Source organism: Idiotropiscis lumnitzeri, chromosome 3, assembly GCF_059441095.1.
Source record: "Idiotropiscis lumnitzeri isolate Australia: NSW breed Sydney's pygmy pipehorse chromosome 3, RoL_Ilum_1.0, whole genome shotgun sequence".
Taxonomy (NCBI): Eukaryota; Metazoa; Chordata; class Actinopteri; order Syngnathiformes; family Syngnathidae; genus Idiotropiscis; species Idiotropiscis lumnitzeri.
Window position 1 is genome coordinate 10,918,698 of NC_142393.1, and position 23,392 is coordinate 10,942,089.

At 38.5% G+C, this 23,392-nt stretch overlaps 2 protein-coding genes across 3 annotated transcripts in view; one reads left to right on the forward strand and one right to left on the reverse strand.

Annotated features, from left to right (window-relative positions):
• LOC148339891 (paired box protein Pax-7-like) overlaps positions 1–11,929 on the forward strand; it is a 31,253-nt gene extending 19,324 nt beyond the window's left edge. For both annotated transcript variants that reach the window (XM_088289297.1, XM_088289298.1), the window contains exons 7-9: positions 1,332–1,528; positions 6,508–6,775; positions 10,605–11,929. In XM_088289297.1, the coding sequence (XP_088145423.1) occupies positions 1,332–1,528; positions 6,508–6,775; positions 10,605–10,720 (581 nt within the window). In that variant the 3' untranslated portion in view covers positions 10,721–11,929. The remainder of the gene's footprint in view (positions 1–1,331; positions 1,529–6,507; positions 6,776–10,604) is intronic.
• A 1,414-nt stretch (positions 11,930–13,343) lies between these two features.
• dedd (death effector domain containing) lies at positions 13,344–20,855 on the reverse strand. Its single transcript, XM_088289299.1, has 5 exons — positions 20,715–20,855; positions 17,575–18,186; positions 16,290–16,394; positions 16,074–16,178; positions 13,344–15,084 (listed from the first exon to the last, which is right to left on the reverse strand). The coding sequence occupies exons 2-5, from the start codon at positions 18,119–18,121 to the stop codon at positions 14,681–14,683; spliced, it is 1,161 nt and encodes a 386-aa protein (XP_088145425.1). The 5' UTR covers positions 18,122–18,186; positions 20,715–20,855; the 3' UTR covers positions 13,344–14,680.
• Between the last annotated feature and the right edge of the window lie 2,537 nt (positions 20,856–23,392).

The following is a 23,392-nucleotide window of genomic DNA, read 5'->3' on the forward strand; positions in this document are numbered from 1 at the left end:
CTAACCATGCATGGAAAGGCATCTGCATGACATGTGCTGACAAATGAGCAGAAGCTGAGACCTACAGTATAAACTCAGTATGCTGACATTGTAAACTGCTTCTAGGGCATAGCAACATCATTTTCCTGGTTAGGAGGGATTGAGGGGAAACTATCATGATAGAACAGCACCAATCTACTCCTTGAAGGGGACGAGGCTCTATCCCAACCCCCCAGCCCCAAATTGCTGATTGTGAAAAGACTTTGATTAATTGTGGAGATACTGACGCTTGTTGACATTGTCGGATGAGAATGAGAGGGTGACCTTTTGGCTACTTCTTGGTAAGGATGTTGGAATCCTCAGCATTTGGGGTGTCAAGTATCTCTATGTCAGAGACCATTTTCAATGTCACTAAATGCTTTCTTTCACGATGGAGGGTAGAATGGAGTAGATTGAACAGTGATGCATGTCTGTACAGTCAGGATGTTGTTGTTTGACTTTCCATAGCAGTGTCTTTTTTTTACAAATATTACCTTATTTGGGTTCATCTTGAAATATTATTGTCCTTAAATCAATTCCAAATTCATCAAATCACTCAAAACATACATGGAAAGATACAACAATATTGAGATTTATATCCTTAAGTGTTTTTTTTTTTGCACCCAGTGGATTTTTAAGATAATTGGGTGGTCCATGAGAGATCATCAGGTATGACGGAGGAAATGATCCACTTAATAAATCAAATAGTGCAGTCATTGTTCATCTATTTATGCCTGTGATGTATAGTGACGAGCAGAACAATTACACTCTCTTCCACTAGATGGCAGAAGGTCCACTTAACCCAGGGGTGGGCAAACTTTTTGATTGGCGGGCCACAATGAGTTCTAAAATTTGACAGAGGGGCCGGACCACAAGCAGATGGATGCAATGTTTTGGTAACCTCACCTCATCGGAGAAAAAAAAATACTATTAATTTTAAATGAACGTGAACAAAAGCATTACAAGAATATATGTCTTTGAAAAGAAAACATTAACAAGGTTGATTCATTTAATTTTTTTCAAGTTCGGCGGGCCGGATTAAAACGTCTAACGGGCCACATGTGGCCCCCGGGCCGTAGTTTGCAACCACCTGAGTTAACCTAATAACGTGAATCCACCTTTTGGAGTTTGTATAACAGCGCAATAGCTCTGTGTTCAAATAAATACATGAGATAGATTAATAGATAGAATACATTGAGACAAGATCCTGATCATTTCAAAATGTATACTTTTTGTGACATTTTTGATTGGTTCATCAGGTGGGTTAGTGCAATTGTAGGGCAAGTTGAGTAACTGGCTATTTATCTTTTCAGATGGCGGAGGTACAGTTCACCGTCCCCAACCGCTACCTCCCTCCACTATTCACCAGAGTGGTCTATCCAGCAATGACAGCAGTTCCACCTATGGCCTAGCGTCGAATCGCCACAGCTTTTCTGGCTACTCGGACACCTTCATGACATCTGCACCAAGCAGCCACGTCAACCCGGTCAGCACCGGGCTTTCCCCACAGGTAAATCTTAAACATCAATTTTCATAATTGAAAAACCTTAAATGGAATCTGCAATGTTCTGGATGTTGTTGGTGGGCCTTGATGGATGGGAAGTTAGGTGGACTGGAAGGCTCTAGAGGAAGTTAGGCTGGATATAAGTTCTTCACAAACCCAAAGATCGCAGTTTTGCATCGTAGCATTTGGAATTTGTCTCTCATCAGATCACGTTGAATAGCAAAACTGAGATTGACGGTCGCAAAAAGTGTTACTGCAGTGGACGCACACACGTTAAAGCAGAGCAACATGCCAGGCAAAGGTCGAGGCTCAAGAAGCTTGGTGCTACTTACGCTGTCACAGGAAACTACAAGAAGCAATGAGCTTTGAACTTGTTGCGGAGTCGCTCTTAAGTCAGTAATCATCGCCCCTGTGGATGTGAATACGCTACACTTCTTTTCTGACAGGTATCGTTCTCATGAAGGGATGATGAGGAAATTTGGAGAAGCAATGCTAATTGCTAAGCTAACCTAAGGCATGGTTAGCATGTTTAACATGGGAAGTAAGCTTTGGGTGGTCGAGTCCACTGTTCACAGATGTCTGGTTTGAAATGGATTTAAGTGGAGAACATCCAACTTTGACCAACATAAGAGCGGGCAAAGTAAGAAGTCTCTGGAGAAAAAAAATCTACTTGCTAAGAAGGAGGCGTGTCCCATGAGGTTAAAAATATATTTACATAGTATCAAATTTTATAATATCAGTAACATATTTGCTTTCACAATAGAGTCCTAAATTTTGCTTTTGACTTTTATCTTTTTTTTTTTAACTTGAGCTTTTAATTATTGATTATACAATAAAGAAAATAAAAAATTGTTCATTCGTTATGCAGTATTATTCTGATTGTTTAATAAAAACGTAATAAAAACTCCTTGGGATTAACCTGCAATAAATGAATGAATAGAAATTATTGCCCCGCAAAATTAAAAAGTTCACCTTACATTGAGGTAATTGATTGTAAAAGTGCTCCATAAAGAAAATAAATTAGTTTAAACCTTTTTACTTTGCTGAAAGCGGCTGGGGTTGTAACAACCCCACCCCCAAATATATATATATATATCTAAATAATTAAAAATAAATGAATAAATCACACAAGCACGAAAAAAATAATAAATTAGTCCAAATTTTCAAGGTCTGTGGCAGAAAGAACTAATTTCGGTGGCTTAAAACAAAACTGGACGTAATTAAGTAAAACCTGAAAACTGTTACCACAGTGCAAACGCCAAAACATGACCTCCACAAATCCCAACAATTACTCTCATCGTCCATTTATTTGATTTGCAGTTTTCATCTCGTTTTCCCCAAAGCTGCCAGACCTACGTTCATCCAATTTTCATTGACAAGACAGGGGAGGTGAGGATTTCTGACAAAAAAAGGATTTGCTGTTGTTGCGGGGAGTTGGGGATAACAGAGGTGTCTCTACAGCATGTGTTTAATCGTTTTGTAGGGGCTTAATACTACAAAAAGAACAGCGCGTGTATATCAAGGGACATGGCTCCCTTCATTTAGTAAAATCTCTATCCCTAAAGAACGCAGTCTTGGTTTACACTAGGGATTACCATACAGAGAGGTTGCATTATATATACTGCATATTGTTATGGTTATTGGTTTACTTGCGAGTAGCTTTGACTGCTTGCATTACACTTGGCCATTAGGCTCCTTCAACAATAAAATACAATTATTTCTGTTGGAGAAGGCCATAACAGTTTCTGTCCACTTGGAACGGTGAGTAAAACTGATGTCAAGATAGTCAACATTTTTTTAATGCAGGAATTCCAAAACTTGCGAGGTATAAAATGAGTCATTTTTTTTTAACTGGGTTGCACTGTTACTGATCATCAAGCAAGCACACCATTTCTGACAAAGGCCTTCTTGATTTATATTTATCGTAATGAATTTACGTCTTTTGTGTTCTTTTTCATTAGTCATTGCAATGTAAAGTATTATGCAACCACATTTCTAATTCGGGAGCTCAGGTCTTGGTTAAATGATTTCATTATATTAGCAACTACAGATTACATTGCTGGTAAAATGATTTATACATGTCTATATGAAGCTTTGCAGGATTTTTTGTTGTTTAGAAAGATTATTTCAAAACGTAGTTACTCTCTACTTGATTCAGTAGTTTCAAAGTCCCCCGCCCCCCCAAAAAAACATCATTTTTTGTATGTATTTTCTTCTGTTTTGTTGGATAAGTAATTTAAAAGGCTGCAGTTACTCCGCTGCTCATATTAAGCTTACTGCATGTGAATGAGAGTTTTAACATACAAGTCTCATGTGGGAGAAATCAGTAACACTCATTCATTTCCATTCCCTGACTATTCATCTGTGAGCGGAATTTACATTGCTCGTCATCCTTTCACTACATTCTTAAGCGTTTACGTGAGATTGCGGCACGGCTCTGATTCCTTTTCTGAATAGCGCAGAAGCTATGGACATCCTGAACACCTGACATGCAGTAAACACAATTTGAAACAGCCATATTATATTTGAAATGTACGTCACACTCCACATTTGAGCCTCCTCTTCACATTTTCAAAGGGGAGAAATGGATATTTGCTTTCATGTGGCAACTGATGCCAATTCAAAGCATTGCGGAGAAAAAAAAACACATTTCTTTAAACCTTTGCAATATTATGATTGCTTCCCTTTCACACACGGAAAAAAAAAGGAGCTGATGTGAGTACACCGTTTTCAAATCAGGTCACTGAAGGTGACTAACATATCATCACTTCCTACAGTGACCCCAAAACGTCAATGCGTTACACAAGAAAAAAAAAAACTGAAGAGCTCATTTTCTCCAGTTTGTTGTGAGAAAACGATTTAGAAGCCTGCGCTGGAGTGGAGGAGCTCTCTGGCTTGCTATTTGATGTTAGGCTGAGAGCGAGCGAGAGCAAGAGTGAGAAATAGAGTGAGAGAGAGAGAGAGAGAGAGAGGGCGAGTAAGGCTAGAATGGAGTTGGTTTCAGTGTTGGGGGATCAGAGCTGCTTTGGTTCTGTGGCTGTGTGTCTTTGATCCATATCCCCAGGCCTGCCTGCCTCGCTAGCTCAGGCCTCTGCTCATGTTTCCAGACAACTGTCGGCCTGAGATAAGGTGGGCTGGGGGGGTGCGGGGGTGCCTCTTCACACATATTACCCCCCCCCCCCCCCTGCGTTCTCTCTCGCTCACACACATATTTATATAGTCGATGTAAAATGGCCAAACCTTCTCTAATTTGATTTGTGTTATGTAAACAAAAAAAAAAAGAGAGCAAGATTTCAAATTTTTATTAATAAAAAAAATACACGTAAAATTCAACTGAAAGAGGAAAACAATTTGTTATTAATATCGAGGGATTTTCTTTTTCTTTTTTTTTTTTTTTTTACAAAATACATGTAAAATTCCACTGAAAGGAGAAAACAATTTGTTATTAATATCGAGGGATTTCCTTTTTCTTTTTTTTTTTTGTTTTTTTTTTTACAAAATACATGTAAAATTCAACTGAAAGGGGAAAACAAATAGGAATTATTATTGAGGGATTTACACTGTCAGAATGAACACTCCCAATAAAAAAATGGTTATAGTTTCATGTGTCATACATCGTCGTACTTATATACTACTATCCAAAGAGAAGACTAAATGTAATAAAACAAAAGACGTATATGGAGTTCACAGTCATATTATCATTTATTGCACAGGGCATTTGGGGTGCATTTGATGTTTTGCTCCGAGGTTATACAAACAAAACAAAATCAACAAAAAAATCTAATCTCCATTACAGCTCACATTTATACAGTGCAAGTTGTGAAGCTGAATGTCAATATTAGTCTCAGCCGCTATTAAAATTTGCGTCATTAAGCCCTTTGACTGGGCATACTGTCAAGTGGCAGACTCCAATGTCAACCAATCAAAAAGGATGAGCGTATATATTTAGACCATCATTCTGGGAGGTTGTGAGATGTCGGCTGAAAAACACATGCTGCTTGACTTTGGAGAGAAGCTTAGCTGCCGCAAAATAAAATAATCAGACCTGCTGCTCTGAACCTAAGAAAGAAACTAAAGAATTAAATTTGAGGGAGGCGATCATGGTTCAACATTTTTTTTCTGATGCAAATTTTCAAAAGAAACTATATACAGATGGAGTTCATCATTTAAGTCTTTATAATAATTAAGCACTATAACAATATTATATATATATATATATATATATATAATTATATTATTATAGTGCTTTTTCATTTATTTTTGAGTGCCACTTGACAGAATTAAGATGAATTGGTTGCAGTACAGGCAGAATGTTTGTGTAATTGGGTCAACACACGTCACAGTCTACTTCATCACCCATTCCCAAATCATTCATGTTTGGTTCCCTAAATGTATCATATATCATATGTCACATATCATATGCCTCCATCAAGGAACTGGAAGACTTCTGCAGAGGATTTTTAAGTTAGCTGGTGGAGTCCCCTCAATGCTGGAATCGCGCACCTTGATAAGATATTTGAGACACTCCTTAAAATGGTGGCGAATACGATATGTACAATATGTTGAGTGTTTGGAGGAACGAAGAGCGAGGAACGGTGAAATTAAGAGAAGTGAGATGAGCCCCTTGACAAGACACGCGTGGATCGAGGGCGATATGATGACACAATGGATCACCGGTTTTCTGAGTTTGGTAATGTGATGTTCACCTGCTTAGCCATGATTGGTCGAAAAATGGGTGGATTTTGCTGTTTAATTCTTATTCCACAAATATAAATACCATGTTTAGATGAGTGGGGCTGCAAAGAACATATTGTCAAGAATTTGTTTATCTTGACTTCCCCTTAAAACAACCGGGAATTCCTTAAACATAACCTTGACACGAAACACAATTTCATTATCATAATTGAGTGGGGTCCACTCATAGATGCCCCTTGAAGCCTCATTTGATGCCCTGACCACATGAGCCTTTGCTTGTCTTTTTGCAGGTGATGAGCATCCTGAGTAACCCGAGTTGCGTTTCCTCCCAACCTCAACACGACTTCTCCGTGTCGCCGCTCCACAGCATGTTGGAAGCCCCTCCACCTAACGCTGTGTCAGCCCCCGGCAGCCAACGTTCGGTGGAGGCCTCCATTAAGACGGTGGACAGCCTTTCGTCCTCCCAGTCCTACTGTCCCCCAACGTACAGCACCAGCAACTACAGCGTGGACCCGGCTGTGGCTGCAGTGGGCTACCAGTACACTCAATATGGACAGAGTAAGTCCCGCTGGCGTCCTGGATTAGCGTGATATTTGTCGCTTAAAGCTCACGGTAAAGCTAGTGTTTGCTGACAGGATCTCAGAGAGCATTATACTTGATCCCTGTAGCACGGATGTGGTGATTGTTGGTCAAATGCAGAGTAGGGCAAGCTACGAGAAAGTCTTGTCGGTTAAGCTTCTTCCCCCCCTCTCTCTTCTTTTCCTCTTATGTACAGTGCTGTATACTGTACCTCTATTTATTTTGGTCATTGTCGTCCTGTCAGTGTGACATGGTTGGCGTGAACATAAATTTGCAAATTATACTGGTCAACACATTTTACATTTTTTAATCAGAGATATAAATGGTCTGATTCAAAATCTGCCCTTGTTTTTTCTCTAGCACCTCATATTTTCATAATTATAATAATGCTATTGCTAATGCTTATAATAAAAAAAAAAAAAAATAATAATAATTTGTAGTACTAATATATTTAGTAATACAAACAAATTAAGGGTTAGTTTAAGCGACAGGTGTATTTATTTTTCTGAAATATCGCTATATTGCTTAAGTTTTTAAAGGTAAAAAAAACCTGATGGGCTAGAAAAAAAATAAAGACATTTTTTTAAATCAACATCAAAGATATGTTTAGGAACATATAAAGCAATCTATGAGTAAAATTTGCTGAACGGTGTGATTTTAAACCTACAAAAACATACTCTGTCATATCAGTTTTATTTGAGTGTAAAATATAAAAGTAAAAATATAAAATTAGCTTTAAAAAAAATGTACATTTCAGAGTTAATGGGTGTGTTCGAGATCCAGAAACGTCAGGTTTTAGAGTGGCCAAGTACAACAGCCAGGAATAGCACGCGAGGGAAGATGTCAACCAACCTGCCATCCGAACTGACGCGACACAAGACAGCAGGAACAACTCACATTGCCACCTAGTGGAGGGATAAGGAACTGTACTGCAAAAATGCATCGGCTGTGACATTACCCTGTTCGGATGGATGGATGGAGCAAGGAATCCTAAAACTTCTTTTTTTAGAGAGAGGGAGATAGAGAGAGAGAGAGAGAGAGATAGGGGTATCAAGATTAAATTTATGCAGCTGATTAGCAATTAATTAAGTCATGATGCACTTGTTGTAACAGTTTCTTCCAATTCCTGTACCGCCAAACAACCACCTTATACAGATAATTTCATTGAAGTGAGGCACTCGATTTACATCAAATCGGGCTTTTATTTCATAAATACAAATGAGCTCCCCCTATTTATGGAGGTTAAGTACAAAGGCCTGCCACAAATAGCAAAAATCTGCAAATAATTGATGTGCCCCCCCCACTCATCCCCAAAGGTTTGTAATTGACTATAGATGCCACAAGATGGCTTCAAAGCACTACTTATGTCTAAATGAACCTCCTCAACTCACTTGACGATCCTCAGCATCACAACACCACAACATAGCAACATTGTGCCATGAATGTATGGAATACACCCTTAAAATGTGACAAAAAGTGCAGAAGAAGAAAATTATGATTGACCTCTATTAATATAGGTAACAAATTTTTTATAAGTGCCTTTGAGTAGTGTTATGTTAACTGTTCCTGCAGTGTTTGTGTGTGAATATTAATTATTCATTACAGTGCTACCAATGTTTTTCAAACAAAACATGTCTTGCATTCACATGTGCAATGCGTGCAATTATTTTTGTGTGTTTAGTTTTACAGTGAACTCCAACTGGGGTGTCATTAAGCAGCTCGCTTAGGGAGGGCAGAATGACATGTCACACGCTTGCTACACAAGCAACCTGGTCCATACAGAGTCCTTTCTTCAAATGCAACTCGCCGTTCTGCACATTAATGGTCTTTTTTCCATTATAATGTTTTTCAAATTGGCCAAAATCACAATTACAATTATATTTGATTTAATTGCCAAGCCCTAGAACAAAGCACCGCATTTGTCTCAATGAAGCTCCTCGACTCATTTCAACATAGTTCCTTGGCACCAAAATACCTCAAGGTGATTGCAATGTAATGCAGGTGAGATTTTCAGCAAATAACAGACGATAGGTTCCAACAAAAAATGTGAAAAATAAATTTGCCCACGACACAGCTTTGATTTGTTTGCAAAATATATAAGCAAGTATACAGAGCATGATTATGATTACAGGTGCTGAAAAATGTCTGTCAATCAGGGCCACCTGTTAAGAAACACTTTGCAGGAGGCACCTCATCAAATGTCATCGCTTCACTCATTAGTCCCTCGCTTTTTTGCTCAACATGTGCGCCGGATTCAAACAAGATGCTTTTTAAAGTGATGCCAGTTTGAGTTAAGCCCAACGCGATCCTCTCGGGGCTGCAAAGGTTTTTGGCTGAGGCCTTCCATCGACCCCCACTTATTCTTCCCGCAAAACTAACTTTACTTCAGGCACTTCACTCTTGCTCTAATTCAAAAGGCACCTGACAGATTAAAGAACATGCTCTACTGTCAAAATAGCGGCGGCGTGTGCGCGTGCACACATATTTGTGTGTCGCTCGATAGGCTCCACCTTGGACACAGAGGCGTCTCAGTGTGACTGCTCAGCGGGGGTTTAAGGTGTAAATCTGTCTGACGGGGGGGGAAAGGAAAGCTTCCACATGGAAGGCCTCGCTAAACCTTAGAGGTTCCCAAAGTGCTCCTGGATGACAGAATTCCCCGCCCATAGATGCTCTTCTTCCTCCACGTGTGACACTTTCCTTTTTTTGTGTACTCCACGCGCAGAAGCATCCTAACGGACACGCGCTTCTTATCCGCACACAAACACACCACGTCACGTCACGTTGCTGTCAACACTCCTCTCCCTCTCGTCATTTCAAAAAAAGAGGAGCCATCAGCAACTCGACAGGGGAGGAGCCACGTGTGAGAAATGTGCTGAGCATTAGTGCCAGCTTTCGGAAACCGCTGCTTATTATTAGGGGGCCTTTTGTCTGTCTGTCTGTCTGACATGCTGTCTTCTTATCGCTCACTTTGAATCATGTAAACAAAACAAAATGGGGGATGTGCCTTTAAATGTTTGTAGTCGCGTCACACAAAAAAGCGACCCGCTCACACGAAAACATAACCGAGATAATATGTTTATGCCGGTCCGTTTCACTCACTTTTGTTTGTCTCACGCATAGATACAAAAATAAAATCAAAATAAATACATTCACGCTCCAATTACATGGCTCAACTTCATATTTTGTGTAATAACAAAAGATCATAAAATATATAATAAAAGATAAAATGTGGGACTTAAATTGGACCGTGATATATGAGTCGTTTAAGAATTGGAGGACAATTTAAGCGCCAGCATTTTTGAAAAACAGACCTTTTATTTGATAATTTTCACGCTTTAAAGAAAAATAAGCAATAAGTGATTATATAATTTGACTGGTGCAGCTCAACCATCATTGGCGCATTATTTTTTACAAGATATTTTATTTGTCATATATATTTTGCAGTGTTAGGGGCAAACCTATTGGAGATACTCAGGCACCCAGAAAAAATACTGTAGGCTACTTAAAAAATATGACTGATGAAATACTTTAGAATTAGGCCTAAATAAAGAGTGCTAAATGTTATTTTACTACTAATTGAATTTGTATGTTACTCAAATTACACAGTAATAGGGTAAAATATGACCTTTTGCTAAAGTGTGCAATGCTAGCTGCGTTAGCCGCTCACTCATCATTTGGGGCAAACCTTTGGAGATACTCAAGCAACGAAAAAAATATATAAAGAGTCCTAAATTATATTTTACTACAAATTAAATGTTTATGCTACTGAATACAGTGATAGAATAATGCTTTCTCTTGTCCTCTCCAGCTGCTATGAATTGTCTGGCCAAGAACGTGGGTCTGTCCAGCCAGCGCAGGGTGAAGCTGTCCGACCATTCGGGTGTTTTGGGACTGCTGCAGGTGGAGACTGGTCAGGCATACTAGTCCTAACGTGACGTCAGCAGCACAACACAACACCTTCCGTTATACCATTTTGTTAAGAGAATATGAGCTAAACATGCAATCGTTTGGTTTGATGTTAAGATATTTTGGTTGACGATTGCAGGTATCATCTGAGATCATTTTCAATGGGAACATTTCAGCCTAGCATTACATTTCAGTATATTTTCAACATGTTTTAAGTTGTTCCGTGGAGTCATAGCTGCATTTTTAAATGGGTTTGGAGTGGCTGATAACAATTGGAAGACTTTTGATGACCAAAATTTTTGGCCCGTTTACAATCAATGTGGGATTGTAAATTGGTGTCTTCAAAGGGGAAGTAAACTTAAAAAAAAAAAAATCTTTACAATAATTTGTTCTATGCAGACCCACGAGTCGAAATGTGGCCTTCTGATTAATATTGCATTTGTGGAATATGTAGTATGCAGTAAAAGCCACCCGTTTTTAGCCATCTCAGGGAGCGGCCATTTTCTCACTTCTGTCTGAAAATGACATCACAGTTGCTTAAGGATCAGATAATGACCAATCACGGCACAGCTTCCAAAAATACAACTTTAATCAGAATGCAGTTTTTCGAGTCGTGAAGGCTCACAGAATATTTTATTGTAAAGATTTTTTTACGAGTTGACTGAAATTGTCACATCACTAATAATGGACCCTGTAATTGCAATGATAAGAGTTTAAAAATCATTTGGGAAACATATTCAACACGTTTGATTTACTGTTTATTTTAATAATCACCGTTAGGTAGCGAATAATGGTACCATACTGTGTTATTTTATTGTAAAAAAAAAAAAAAAATGAAAAAAATAATAATGTATATGTTTGTAATATATTGTTATCTTACCAAGAAATGTCAGGTCAAAAATAATTTTTTAATGTGTTTTTACGTGCGATTCATCAAATGTAGTTGCCCGTAAGACACTACAGAGTTTTCATTTCGGACAATAATTCATTCTGATTAAATAAAGAAAAGACAGATAAAATTTGTATTATTATTATTATTATTGTTATTATCATGGGGGTCAAAACCACAGTGGATTGTCTCAAATGTGTCCTTTTCTTTGTAATTCATCCTCAAGTTGTTTCTTCACTGTTGACTTGGACACATCTGTGTGGATCAAACAAATATCAATTGCCTTGTGTAACTATGCTCGCCTTTGATTATTTAATAAAAAACAGAATTTGATTAAATATGTCAATGGTTGTTTGTCTACACTGAATGTACCCTGCAATTGGCTCGTGACCAGTTCAGGGATTACGCCGCAACTGGGATAGCCACACTCTAGACCTGGTGAGGATAAGCAATACAAAAAATGGATGGATGTTCATAATGTTGACAAGTTTTCACATTTGTCTATGTGATGTTTCAATTTAAGAATGGGATTTAATGCTCTGATTACCAAGAGTGCCAGAAAAGTTCCACGCCTGCTGTCACAAAAGATATACCGTAAACCCAACTACATTGCATTATCTGCATCGGTGAAAAAGTTGTAATCACCCCTAGGTGCGGAATTCATGTTCTGGAAAAGGGACTGAAGATTCTGACCTCGATGCAGCAAGTACGACACATGCACCAGAAAGTTGTCTGACTGAGGGCAAAGGTTAGGAGGGAATGGGCGGTAAAGTCAAGTTCCAGGAATTGGACATCAATGTGGGAAATCCCATAAACACATGCCAAAGACAATAGCTCACGTAACCTTGAACCTCGTGGGGCAAATAGCACAAAACGGTGTATTGGAATTCAAATTTTCAAAAGCGTGAGCTGATAAAAGCTTAGAAAAATATACAAAATCTGCATCGCCAAAGTGGAAATTTCCATGCGTATAACCCTGAGCTAAAGACTTCAAATTCGTGTATTGAGTACTTTCGCCATCTTCCATGTCAGTTCACGGAATGATATAAAATATTCAGAAATGATAAATGACAGAAATGTGAGATAAAATATAAAGATAAAATTTGTGCAATGAAAATACCGCAAAGCTAATTGATCGTAATTATTATGACAAATCTCTGCTGAGGATGGATCAGACGAAAAGAAGGACAAGCTTGTGGACAGCTTTTGGGGAAAATACAACTATCATCTGTAATCAGACCGAGTGTTGTACATGAACAGTTGTCTCACACCCACCAAACTTGGCCTTCGCTACAATCTTACCTTATCTTTTTCCTAGTTCCCGCGTCTTCGCACACACACAAACACACAAGATGTCATCTAAGCAGCTTCTCGTGGCTTTAAGGAAGCAATACCGCAGGGGAACTGAGCAGAGAAATTGATCCTCTCTGCTGGTACTCGTTTGCTGCATGGACACGTTGCTCATTTAACTTTGCACTGTTCGAGTTGCTTCGAGTCATCATTGATTTGTGTCACATGGCACGAATCACAAACTCATCGATCCTGGCACGATTAATCCGAATTGGTGTTTCTAACAATGATTAGCCAGAATTAACACAATCCCAAATGAAATAGTAACGAGGCTTTTTTTTTCTCCAAGAGTAAGGAGTAAAAAGTAAAGTACAGAGATTTGAGTAAAAACGTAAGGCATAATAGTACAAAGTAGGCAGGAAAAGAAATAATCCAGTTAAGTATATTTACCCAAACGTGTACTTAAGGTAACACATTTTTATTTACCTTGTTACTTGACACTTCTGATAAGGTCTGGCTGAAATTTGTGAGAAAAGAAAATGGCCGATCTTTTTTAAGGGCGATGCCAAGTCATAGGTTGAGAACTTTGGTGTGGGGCGGTATTCAAATTCACCTGACAGTTACGTCGCATTGGGACCAAAGTATGAACGCAGATTTCCAACCCCACTTCATGCATAGAACTAAAATTATTTATCCACTGCACATCGTTTTCTCAAAATCCAACGATTTTAATGGGAACCGTAGTCACTTCCACCATATACTGTTCTCATGACAAATAATATTTGAATAAAATTTGGTGGTAAAACCATGACACATGAAGGGAACATCCTCCTACTCCAGTTGAAACTTGCTGAAAAGACAATAACGTGTTGTTCGGCTTTCGCATTCGACGTAACAAAATGAAGCACTTACTTTTGGTTCAGGTCAGAGGCAGACGTTTTAAATCTTAAATCACTTTAATACATTTAACATTATTATTATTTATACAGTAGCAGAAGGTACATTGCAAGTAATGTTGATTATAAAAACACAAAAAGGACTCTGCCGATGACCTGATCCAGAACTAAATACTTTTGTTTTGTAGTTGATGAATGTGGAAGCCAAAACACAACTTTTATTACATGAAACCTATCACTTTTAAAATGTGAAATGCATCACATTTTAATGTGACATGGGCGAACTGCCTTTTCTTTCTGGTGTGGCAGCAAAAGGTAGAAACTAAATATGAAATATCTTTGTTAGTACAAAATGGTCTTAGACATACAGGAGAAAAAAGCACACACGTCAAAAAAAAAAAAGAACTGCGTGGATACTAAGATAGGTGCTTTTACAGAACATACTGAACACTTTAAAAATGAGTTAAATCCAACCAATCTGACCTGAAAAAATAAATTATCTGAGAGGGGGGGGACAAAGATGGTACATCCCCCACTAGGAGTAATGTGACCCCATTGAGGATTTTTTTTTTTTTTTATGTTATCAAAATCGGTGTAAATAAAACAAAAATCATTTTCTCCCTTGAAGAAAATGAACAGATTCATATTCAAATGAATGCAAATCTGTGCGCTTTACCTACTTCTTTTGGCTGGCACAGTCCCCAAGCCCCTTGCATGCTATACGTTGGGGGTACCCACTATCCTCCGACCATTGCGCTAAATGAATCAGTGGGACTGCTGGAATTCCAGACAAACACACACACATTCCAAAACACGGGTATCACATGTGCAACATCCTTACATCTCTGTCTATTCCCCATTGGGAGGCACAGTTGTATTCCTTCCGTAGGCTTGACCTGACGTCTACGACACGCAGTCTTTGACACCACCGGGAGGATCTCCACTCGTCACCAAATTACAAAGAAGTCTGCGACGGCCCGCCTGGTAATCCTCCTCATCGACGTTGACCAACAGTTTGATAGCCTCGTGGCCCACTGCCTGTTTAAGAGAATCTGTGATGAAAACTCCTTTCAGGGCCTCTAATAACGAGCCATTGATGTAGTCTCTCCAGAAAGCATCCAGGTAGGTGAGCTCAGAGAACTTGATGTCACAGATGATGGAGCCCAAATCTCGTGATTTGAGGATCGTGTTGGCTTGGTTGAAGCGTTCAAACTGCCGCTCCACCGCCTCTTGCTTGTTGGAGAAGATGTTGCCTTGAAGGGCGGAATCATGCTGGCAATATTCAGCACGGACGCGCAGGCGGATATCTAGTGAAGCCGAGAACAAGGATGTTCAATATCTCAATGTGGTTAGACATCAAGACGCTTCAAAAGTGGAAAGCTGGACATAAAAAAAAAATAAATAAAACTTAATTAATACTGAACAACATGCACCAAGCCACTTGCTTATTGCTTCAGAAAACAAGAATTAAAAAAAATAATAATTAAACTTCTACCAAAAAATTATATATTTTCACATTTGTATTGAAAATGCCGTGAAAACATTCACAAGGATACGAAGGAGAAAGAAAGTAAACCGTTGGGTTTAATAATTGGTTGACCCTCCTTTGATAGGAATAACCTCAAGCAAACATTTCCTATAGTTGCAAAGCAGATGTGCACAATTGACAGGATGAGTTTACAACTATTTCATCCATTCATTCAATGAATGCAAACATAGCGGAGACGTACACCATCTTCATATCAAGTGCTTTTAAGTAACATTTTTTGTGAATTAGTGCTTTCAAAAATAATAAAATCATAGATTTGGGTTTCACTGAAAGTTTGCTTGAAACCGGATATAAATCAACGAAAGAGTTGCATTGTCGTCTGTGTGCCAAGGAACTATTGTTGAAGTGAGTTGAGGAGCTTTACGCAGTACTGGTCTGCATTCACCAGTCGATCTTCACTATACGTGATTTTTTTTGCCGTACTACAATAAAGTGTAATTGCACATCCACTCCAGTAGTTGGCAGTGGCGCTCTCAATGCCCATCATATTAACTCTACGGTGTAGGTTTGTTTTGCAAAGAAAATGCAATTATTTATAGTTGTGACGCAGAGTGGGTGGTGGGGTGAGGGTGCAAATAGTTTTCTTCTTGCTAGGTGGGGCACAGAAAATAATTGAGAAGCACTGATTTAATCTGAATAAATGTGTCCGGGTAAACGTAGTCAGTATAACGTTAATATCAAGGTTTTATGATCTTAACAGTTTTGACAGTCGGAAAAAAAAAAAATCTTCACGCTATGCATTCATACCACAAGTTTGCTTCTCTCTGAAGTCGGATAAGGAATGGCTTCTCTTCCACATGCCGTTCGGTACAGAAGGAGCTGCTTTCATTCGAGACGGCCCAACGTAAGGTCCTGTCGGGACATAGACATAGCGCGAAAGACTGTGAGGTAAACGTTTTAACGAAACCTTTCACCCACTTTGTGTTACGATGATAAAAACAGAACTTGCATGCAAACACCCACCTGTCACTCTGTGAGGCGCGTTTTCCCTGCTTTTCATGGCGCCTCTCGGTGAAATGTAACGCACTGACGTCTCTTCCAGATACTTGTCAACAGGATCTGGGCACACTGAGGAACACACATACACATGTCATAAAGATGGAAGATGAAAGCAATAAGCCCGGATATCGCTCACTGCCGCCACATGACTATTAATAAAGGGGACAAACGCGACTCACTATGTGACCTCAGATTGTATTTTTGCTTGCACAATGACGACAGTCCTGCTTTTGTTTTTAAGCCTCGTTAAAAAAAAGAACAAAGGTTTGCCTTCATGTTTATTCTGGCTGAACTTTGAAATAGTTTGCATAAAAAAAATAAAAAGAAAGAAAAAGAACTTTCACATGCTTGAATGTACAATGCTCGCTATAATTATTAGCACCCTTGGATAAGTAAGATGTATTCTTTAGCTTCTAATAACTTATTTTTTTCTAGATAGTATTGGAGCAAATAAAAAAAAATACACATACAGTACACATACTGTGGGGCTAATGTGGGTAGGTATAAATTCACAGAAACTCATTAAAATGCTTATCAAACTGCTGTGGCCTGAAATGCTACAGCAAATTTGGCTCAGGGTACTGAGAAAATAAATCGGGTTAAGGTCAGTCAAGGGACTGTTACCATTTTAGATGGTAAACATGTCACATAAACAGTTAGTCAATTTACTTTGAGATATCTAAGGGTTTGAATTCTGCAATGAACTGACTGTACTTGAAAGTAAAAACATTTCAAGACACTGAAAATACTTCAATTTATATTTAAAAAAAAAAAGGCTACCAAAAGCTTGGCTGTAGCACATTTGAATTGATTAATTGTTCGTATACAATGAATAACATTTTCTCCGTTTGTAATTGAGATTTTTCATTACCACAAGTCAGCTTCTTGGATTTGTATGACTTTGTATCCCTTTTAAATATAGTTTACATTGAATTCAATGTTTTGCAGTTAGTTTTCTTTTACTGTCTTTTATTGATGAAAATCCAATGTTTCTGAGTTTTCACTGGTGTTGGTCTTTTTTTTTCCACATCAACATTTTCAATAAATATATGAAAAAAAATAAAAAATACAAAGCCTTGTCCACCAACTACGGGAGAACCCAAAAAGGGAATAAAGTATAAAAATATAATTATGGCACAATGTTTGACAAAATACAAAAATGTGTTACGAAAAAAAAATCTTAAACATGAACATCACATAATAGTAGAAATGTCTTTGTTTAATTGGAAATGACGCCAAGACTACTTACCGGCCTGGCGTTTCTTAAGTGTGACGTAAGGCAAGAGGTCATGACGAGTGATAATCCTCAGAAGCTGGAGCACGTGTTGAAAGTTGGTCTCATCACAGCGACCCTGGCGCTCCAGTGCCAGCAAGAAATCCCGTCCGCTCCTGATGCCGCCACGCTCGTACTCGTCAATCACATCAACGAACAAAAACGACAGTACTCGAACGTCCCGATGAGTGAGCTGAGCTCCGATTATATCGAACATGCGATGGAGCGAGTTCAACCCATGTGACTTGTCCACCGCCTCCTCCGGCCAGGGCTCAAAACTCCTCGATCCTTTGGACACGCTGGAGTTGACCAAACAGGTCGAGACGCCGCTAGCTGTTGCCAAAGTGGAGCATCCGGGCCGGCGTGTGAGAGCTCTGTTGTCCAGACGACCAGCGGTGGCGCCGCTGGCATTTGAGTCAAGATGATGGGCCTGGAGATGAGGCTGGGCTTGTTGAGCTGAGTCATTGTGGGCAACCTGGTGATGAAGAGCCCCACCGTGGAGTTGAGGCTGCTGGGATGTCATCTCAGGGACCAAAAGTGCAAGGCCAGCAACTGCAAGTCCTGCTGTCTTCCTCTCCGGCTAATAAGCTAGAAAAGGAGGAACACATACATTCACTGTATAACAAGTGACATGTGAGCATTTCAAATGCATAACAGCTCCTGAACAGCAGAACTCTGCACTTGCTTCTGTTTGCTGGACCTACTCCATATATGGTCATTTTACTTGGAATAGTTAAATGGAGCTTCGGTCCAAACAAGGTGTAGCTTGGACCAGTCAAGCAAATGTGTGGGTTACATTACTCGGTTTTGTTCCGACGAGGGCTTAATTTTAGGTATCGAGAGGTTGGCGATACCACGCACCGATACTGAAGGCAAACCAAATCTCACATTGAGTAAGTCCTTTTCGGGAGTAGTTGGTGCTATACTGCGGAAGAAATCTCAAAAGTACTAGAGGTATCAGTACTTGGTATTGATGAATGCTCAGCGTTTTGGCTCGGTATTGTTTTGAAAAAAGTGGTATTGAACATCCCTATCAATTTTAAATGTACAGAGAAGTCTTTAAGATAAAAACATAAAATCAAAATGATGGAAATGATTATTGTCGTGAAATGTGTGAAGTTGTGGCTCAACCTAAATATGGAAACATTAGTCAAGCTCACTTAATATTTTACAGACTATTAGACTACATTTTCCCACTTTTTGAACACTCCGCCTTTTAAAGTGACATTTATTAATTTTTACTGATAAGCTCAAAGAAATTAATGAACACATCGCAGTGGACCAGTGTGAAACTTTCCCGAGTCTGCTTGCACACTGAATGAACATGCATCAGCCACGTGCAGTTCAAGTGTGCATGCGTGAGGGAAGAGAAATGTGGAAGCTGTGTAGAAGCAAATATGTATTATGAAGTACAGTGAAATTAAGCATCTTGAATCAAGTTTTATGGACATAGGGAATGAGTGCCATAAATACAGCCATCTGTGCAGTGCGACCACCGTCACACTGTTGTTTGTTTGGCGACTGACCCACGCACGATCCCTGACAACTGACATGACAGTTAGAAGGATGAAGCAACATCGCCTCACGATTTTTTAAGCCTAATTCTATGGGACATCTTTGTTTGCAAATATTGCATGGTAAAACATGGAGACAGCCAATGTATATACAAATTAGTGGTTTTTAATCAGGTGCGTTTTGTAGTCAGGAAACTACGGTATTCAAAATCTCATTCGATTAAGGCTGTTAAATTATGAAATGGTTCATTAAAACCTTGATCAGCGGAAATGTTTTAAAGTCATTTATAAGACTTATTTACAAAGGGAGGTAAAAGATAATCTGAAATGAAAATGGTTTTCAATAAAAAAAGGGTCACCAACCCTTTGATTTTGAGAGCTACTTCTCGGGTACTGATAATTGCAAAGGGCTACCAGTTTGATACACACTTGTGAAATAACATATTTGCTCATGTTTGTTTATGTTATTATTAACTAATCATGTTAATGATTTATCACAATAATTGGGAACTAGATTAGTCCATATGCAGTACTTAATTATTGCCAGTGTTTACATTGTGAAATGGCAGCTTCTACAACACTCCTTGGAAATCACAATGTACCAATACTGATGACTTATTTTTTTGGTCTCGCTGGTGCTGGTGGTCACCACAGATAAACACACCTATAAACACTGGCATTCATTCAAATGGACATACGTATTACACATTATACGCGTTTTTGTTGGAATTGATGCTTGATAAATGTTCAAGTGAGTCCACTAACTTGGGTCCAAACTATTCGTGCAAATTGTTTCAGACAAAGGGCATCATAAAAACAAACTGAAAGACAATGACATTAAGCTGTCCACCCATACTATGACTGATCCAACTGGCAAACGTATTGTTGTTATCACGTCCTTGGTTGAATGTATAAAGGCAATTGTTGTTGAACACAACAAAATGATGCAGAAATAAGGAAATCTAGTAAAACAAGGCAAAGTGTGCGTGGATCATCTGGATTGTTAGCACAAAGCATGCCGTTAAACTTTTTGGAGTGAATCGTAGCTTTATAACACAACAAGCCTATCAAATGCAACTTGCATCTCAAACTTAAACGGATCGCACTACATAGTTAATCTCCTAAACTGCCATTATGGTCATAAGCCATGACGATAATCAACAGAAACGCGCGTGCAAACGGGTTGGCAAAGCGTTCATTTGAGGGAGTTAACAGTCAGCAAATCTCTACACCGACACGACTAACAGAAACAATTTCAATTTGACACACAACAAATAACGTGCAGATTGCTCATCCTCGTGACCTGCAGTCTTGTTGCGGCGGACGCAAGCTAACATCAACCGCGCCGTCAACGAAGCAACACGAACTGGCCAACTGTCATTTCAAGTCAAAGTGATGGCCGCAATGTGTTGTGTTTGACAGCGTGATCAGACATTCTGCTCGTGTGCTAGTCAAGAGGAGTTATAACGCCGTAAATACATGGCGACAGCTAATGCTAAACTAGCTAGACGCGTCATCTGGCGAGACTTCTTCGTGGACAAATAAATTCGTTTTGATTAACTACACAAGGATGCTTGATTCTATACGTTTCATAACTCTTACTTTGTGGTAGGACAGCGCCTATCGGCCAGTAATAAGACTCGGTTTGTTGTTTTTCGTTCCTTAAACACATACCACTTAGACTTTAGGATAAAATGAAAGTACTTCCTGTTTACAGTGCTGTTCATTTCCTCCCAAGCCGCGTTCTTCTTCTTCCTCTCGTTTGAATATTTAAACTTTATTGCAAATCTGAAAAATAACACACACGTGAAGATGCCCGAAAACGATATGTCAAGGTTTTCGGGTACATACGCAATGAAAAGCAAGCGTTTTGGGTTCATTATATATATAAACAAGATTTACTGTAGTTGTTGCATTTAGAATGAGCAATTTTAAGAATTTAATATTTTTAAAAAATTGACATTTTTTAAGGTTTCTGGATTAACAGTTCCATTGTGGTTGCGTATAGGTGAATTTCGTTTAATTAAAGAACATGTCATAATATTAGTATTTCACCGCCTCCATCTCATTTCTTTCTGCAACCGATTTAATAGTGCATCACTGTCATCTACTGGACATTGGCGTGCAAAAAATTACCAAAGGATTAACAATTCTGCAACAACTATGTAATAAAGAAATTAACGCGAATTTTCAAGAGCATTTTTTCTTCTAAAAGACAAAAATATTAGGGCGTTGAATACTGACTGAATTAACAATTTACATTGAATATATAGTGTAATTTGAAGTGTAATCCTCGAATCTCGTCGCGAATTCCCTCAGTTTCCATCCCCACATATAATCACCATAAAAAGATTACATTGCTACTAACAGTGTGGCTGCATTCACTCTGGAAATTGAAAAAGTATTTTGACAAGCTGAAATTTCCTTTGCAGATAAATTAAGTTTTGAAAACCAAAATGTGCTTTCCACTTTTTACACATCATTTGTACATGTTTTTTGTCATTTTTATTTTTAATTAAAATATGATGGAGAGGAACTGTTATGTGAAACATGCAAAACAATAAAAATCATTACTTTGCTTTCGTTGAAAGGGCTAAATTTACCTCATTGACCTGTGACCTTTGAACTTGCACTGCATTTGCTGTGAATGTATTTTCTGTTTGCCCTGTGTAGACAAGAGACCCTCCTCACGCTCACCATTATATCCCCACCACTGTTAGAGGACTACTATTTCAAGTCAGGGACATGGCACACTTAAAATAGCTCTCCATCTGTGGATCTATTTTTATGAAGGCATCTGGACAAAGTAATGCAGTATATAGGACAACGTAACTAAGAAAGTGATGTTATTATTGTTGCAATAATTTGTTTAAGATAAATTTTATTTGACTTGGGTCCAGAGTTGCAGCATTTCAACATCATAATCTTATTCTTCTTTTCTTTTTCTCATTATTATTATAATTTTTTTGTTAAAATGCCATATATGAGCGCGAACGCCTTAATTTACAAACCAAACGATGCATGTGAAAGCACACTTGGGGCCGATACGTGTAAGCAGTTAAGCAAGCATGCAAGCGGTATTGTCGAAAGATTTTATTAAACCATGTCGGATGTAGCTATTTTCCTTGCATGTTTCTATTCATGAAGCGGGTCTGACTTTCCAAAACGTTCCAATTTGGTTTCATCGCTCCAAAGGAATTTCAATTATAAATTTTGGGTCTTTTAGTTAATACTCGGATCGTCACTTTTTTCACCCTTCGTCATGATCAGTGTTGCCACAATTACTTTGGGAAAAAAACTTACTGAACTTTACTTTAATGATTACTTTATTTTAGAAGTAACTAAGTGAAATTATAAATTACTTTTTTTATTACAGTCACCAGTCACTGCCAACCCCGCTTAACATAAAACTTTGTTTTGCTAATATTTATTTTTTTTAAATTCAGTGTTCACCCACTTCGACCATGGAATTGAATGGCGCTGTTCATTGCTTTGATGTTGTGAGACTAAAATCACCTTGCCAGGAGCTGCAAAATAGACGACTTTGAATCCGTGCCAGGTGTGCAAAATCTCAAGACAATTAAGTCACTCAATCTGGAGAGAAATGTTCTGCCAAGTTTTGGAAAACTTAGCCTTCCATAATGACCTAAAACACCCAGCTAAAAAAATAAACAAAACATTTCGAAGAACGATGATGGAATTCCCTTTGAATATCTGTGGGAAAAAAAGTGACAAATTTTATCTGGTGAAGGCACTTTTCAAACCTGAGACAGCTGGACTCGTTTGCTCATGAGGAGAAGGTCAAAATACACGTCGACAGGTGCACATATGTATGTAGAGTACGCATGCATGCACGCAGAAACGCACACACACATTGACAATGGCAGTTACAAATATATGGCCAAATATTTTTCAATAGCTAAAATGTAAATAATAATAATTTTAATAAATAAGAATGAAATACATTAGTCGGTAATTAATGTTGTTTCTTTTTCTTTTCTATATCTTGGCTTTGTTCAGACAGACAGCCAAAATCAGATTTTAAGCCCATCTAGATTGAAACTGGATTTATCTTTTGTAGTCTGGACACAAAGCACAAGAAATCGGATTTTTGCGAGACCAATTGAACCAACATGCAGGAGGTAGTTTCATATCCAATTTGGACCGAATGTGTTTCAGTTTGAACAGCTCCAAACACACATCTGTTCATGTCTCCAATCAAAGTGCGGTGCACTTCACCCATTCATTAGAATGGAGCAGATTGAAGAAATTGAAAATAG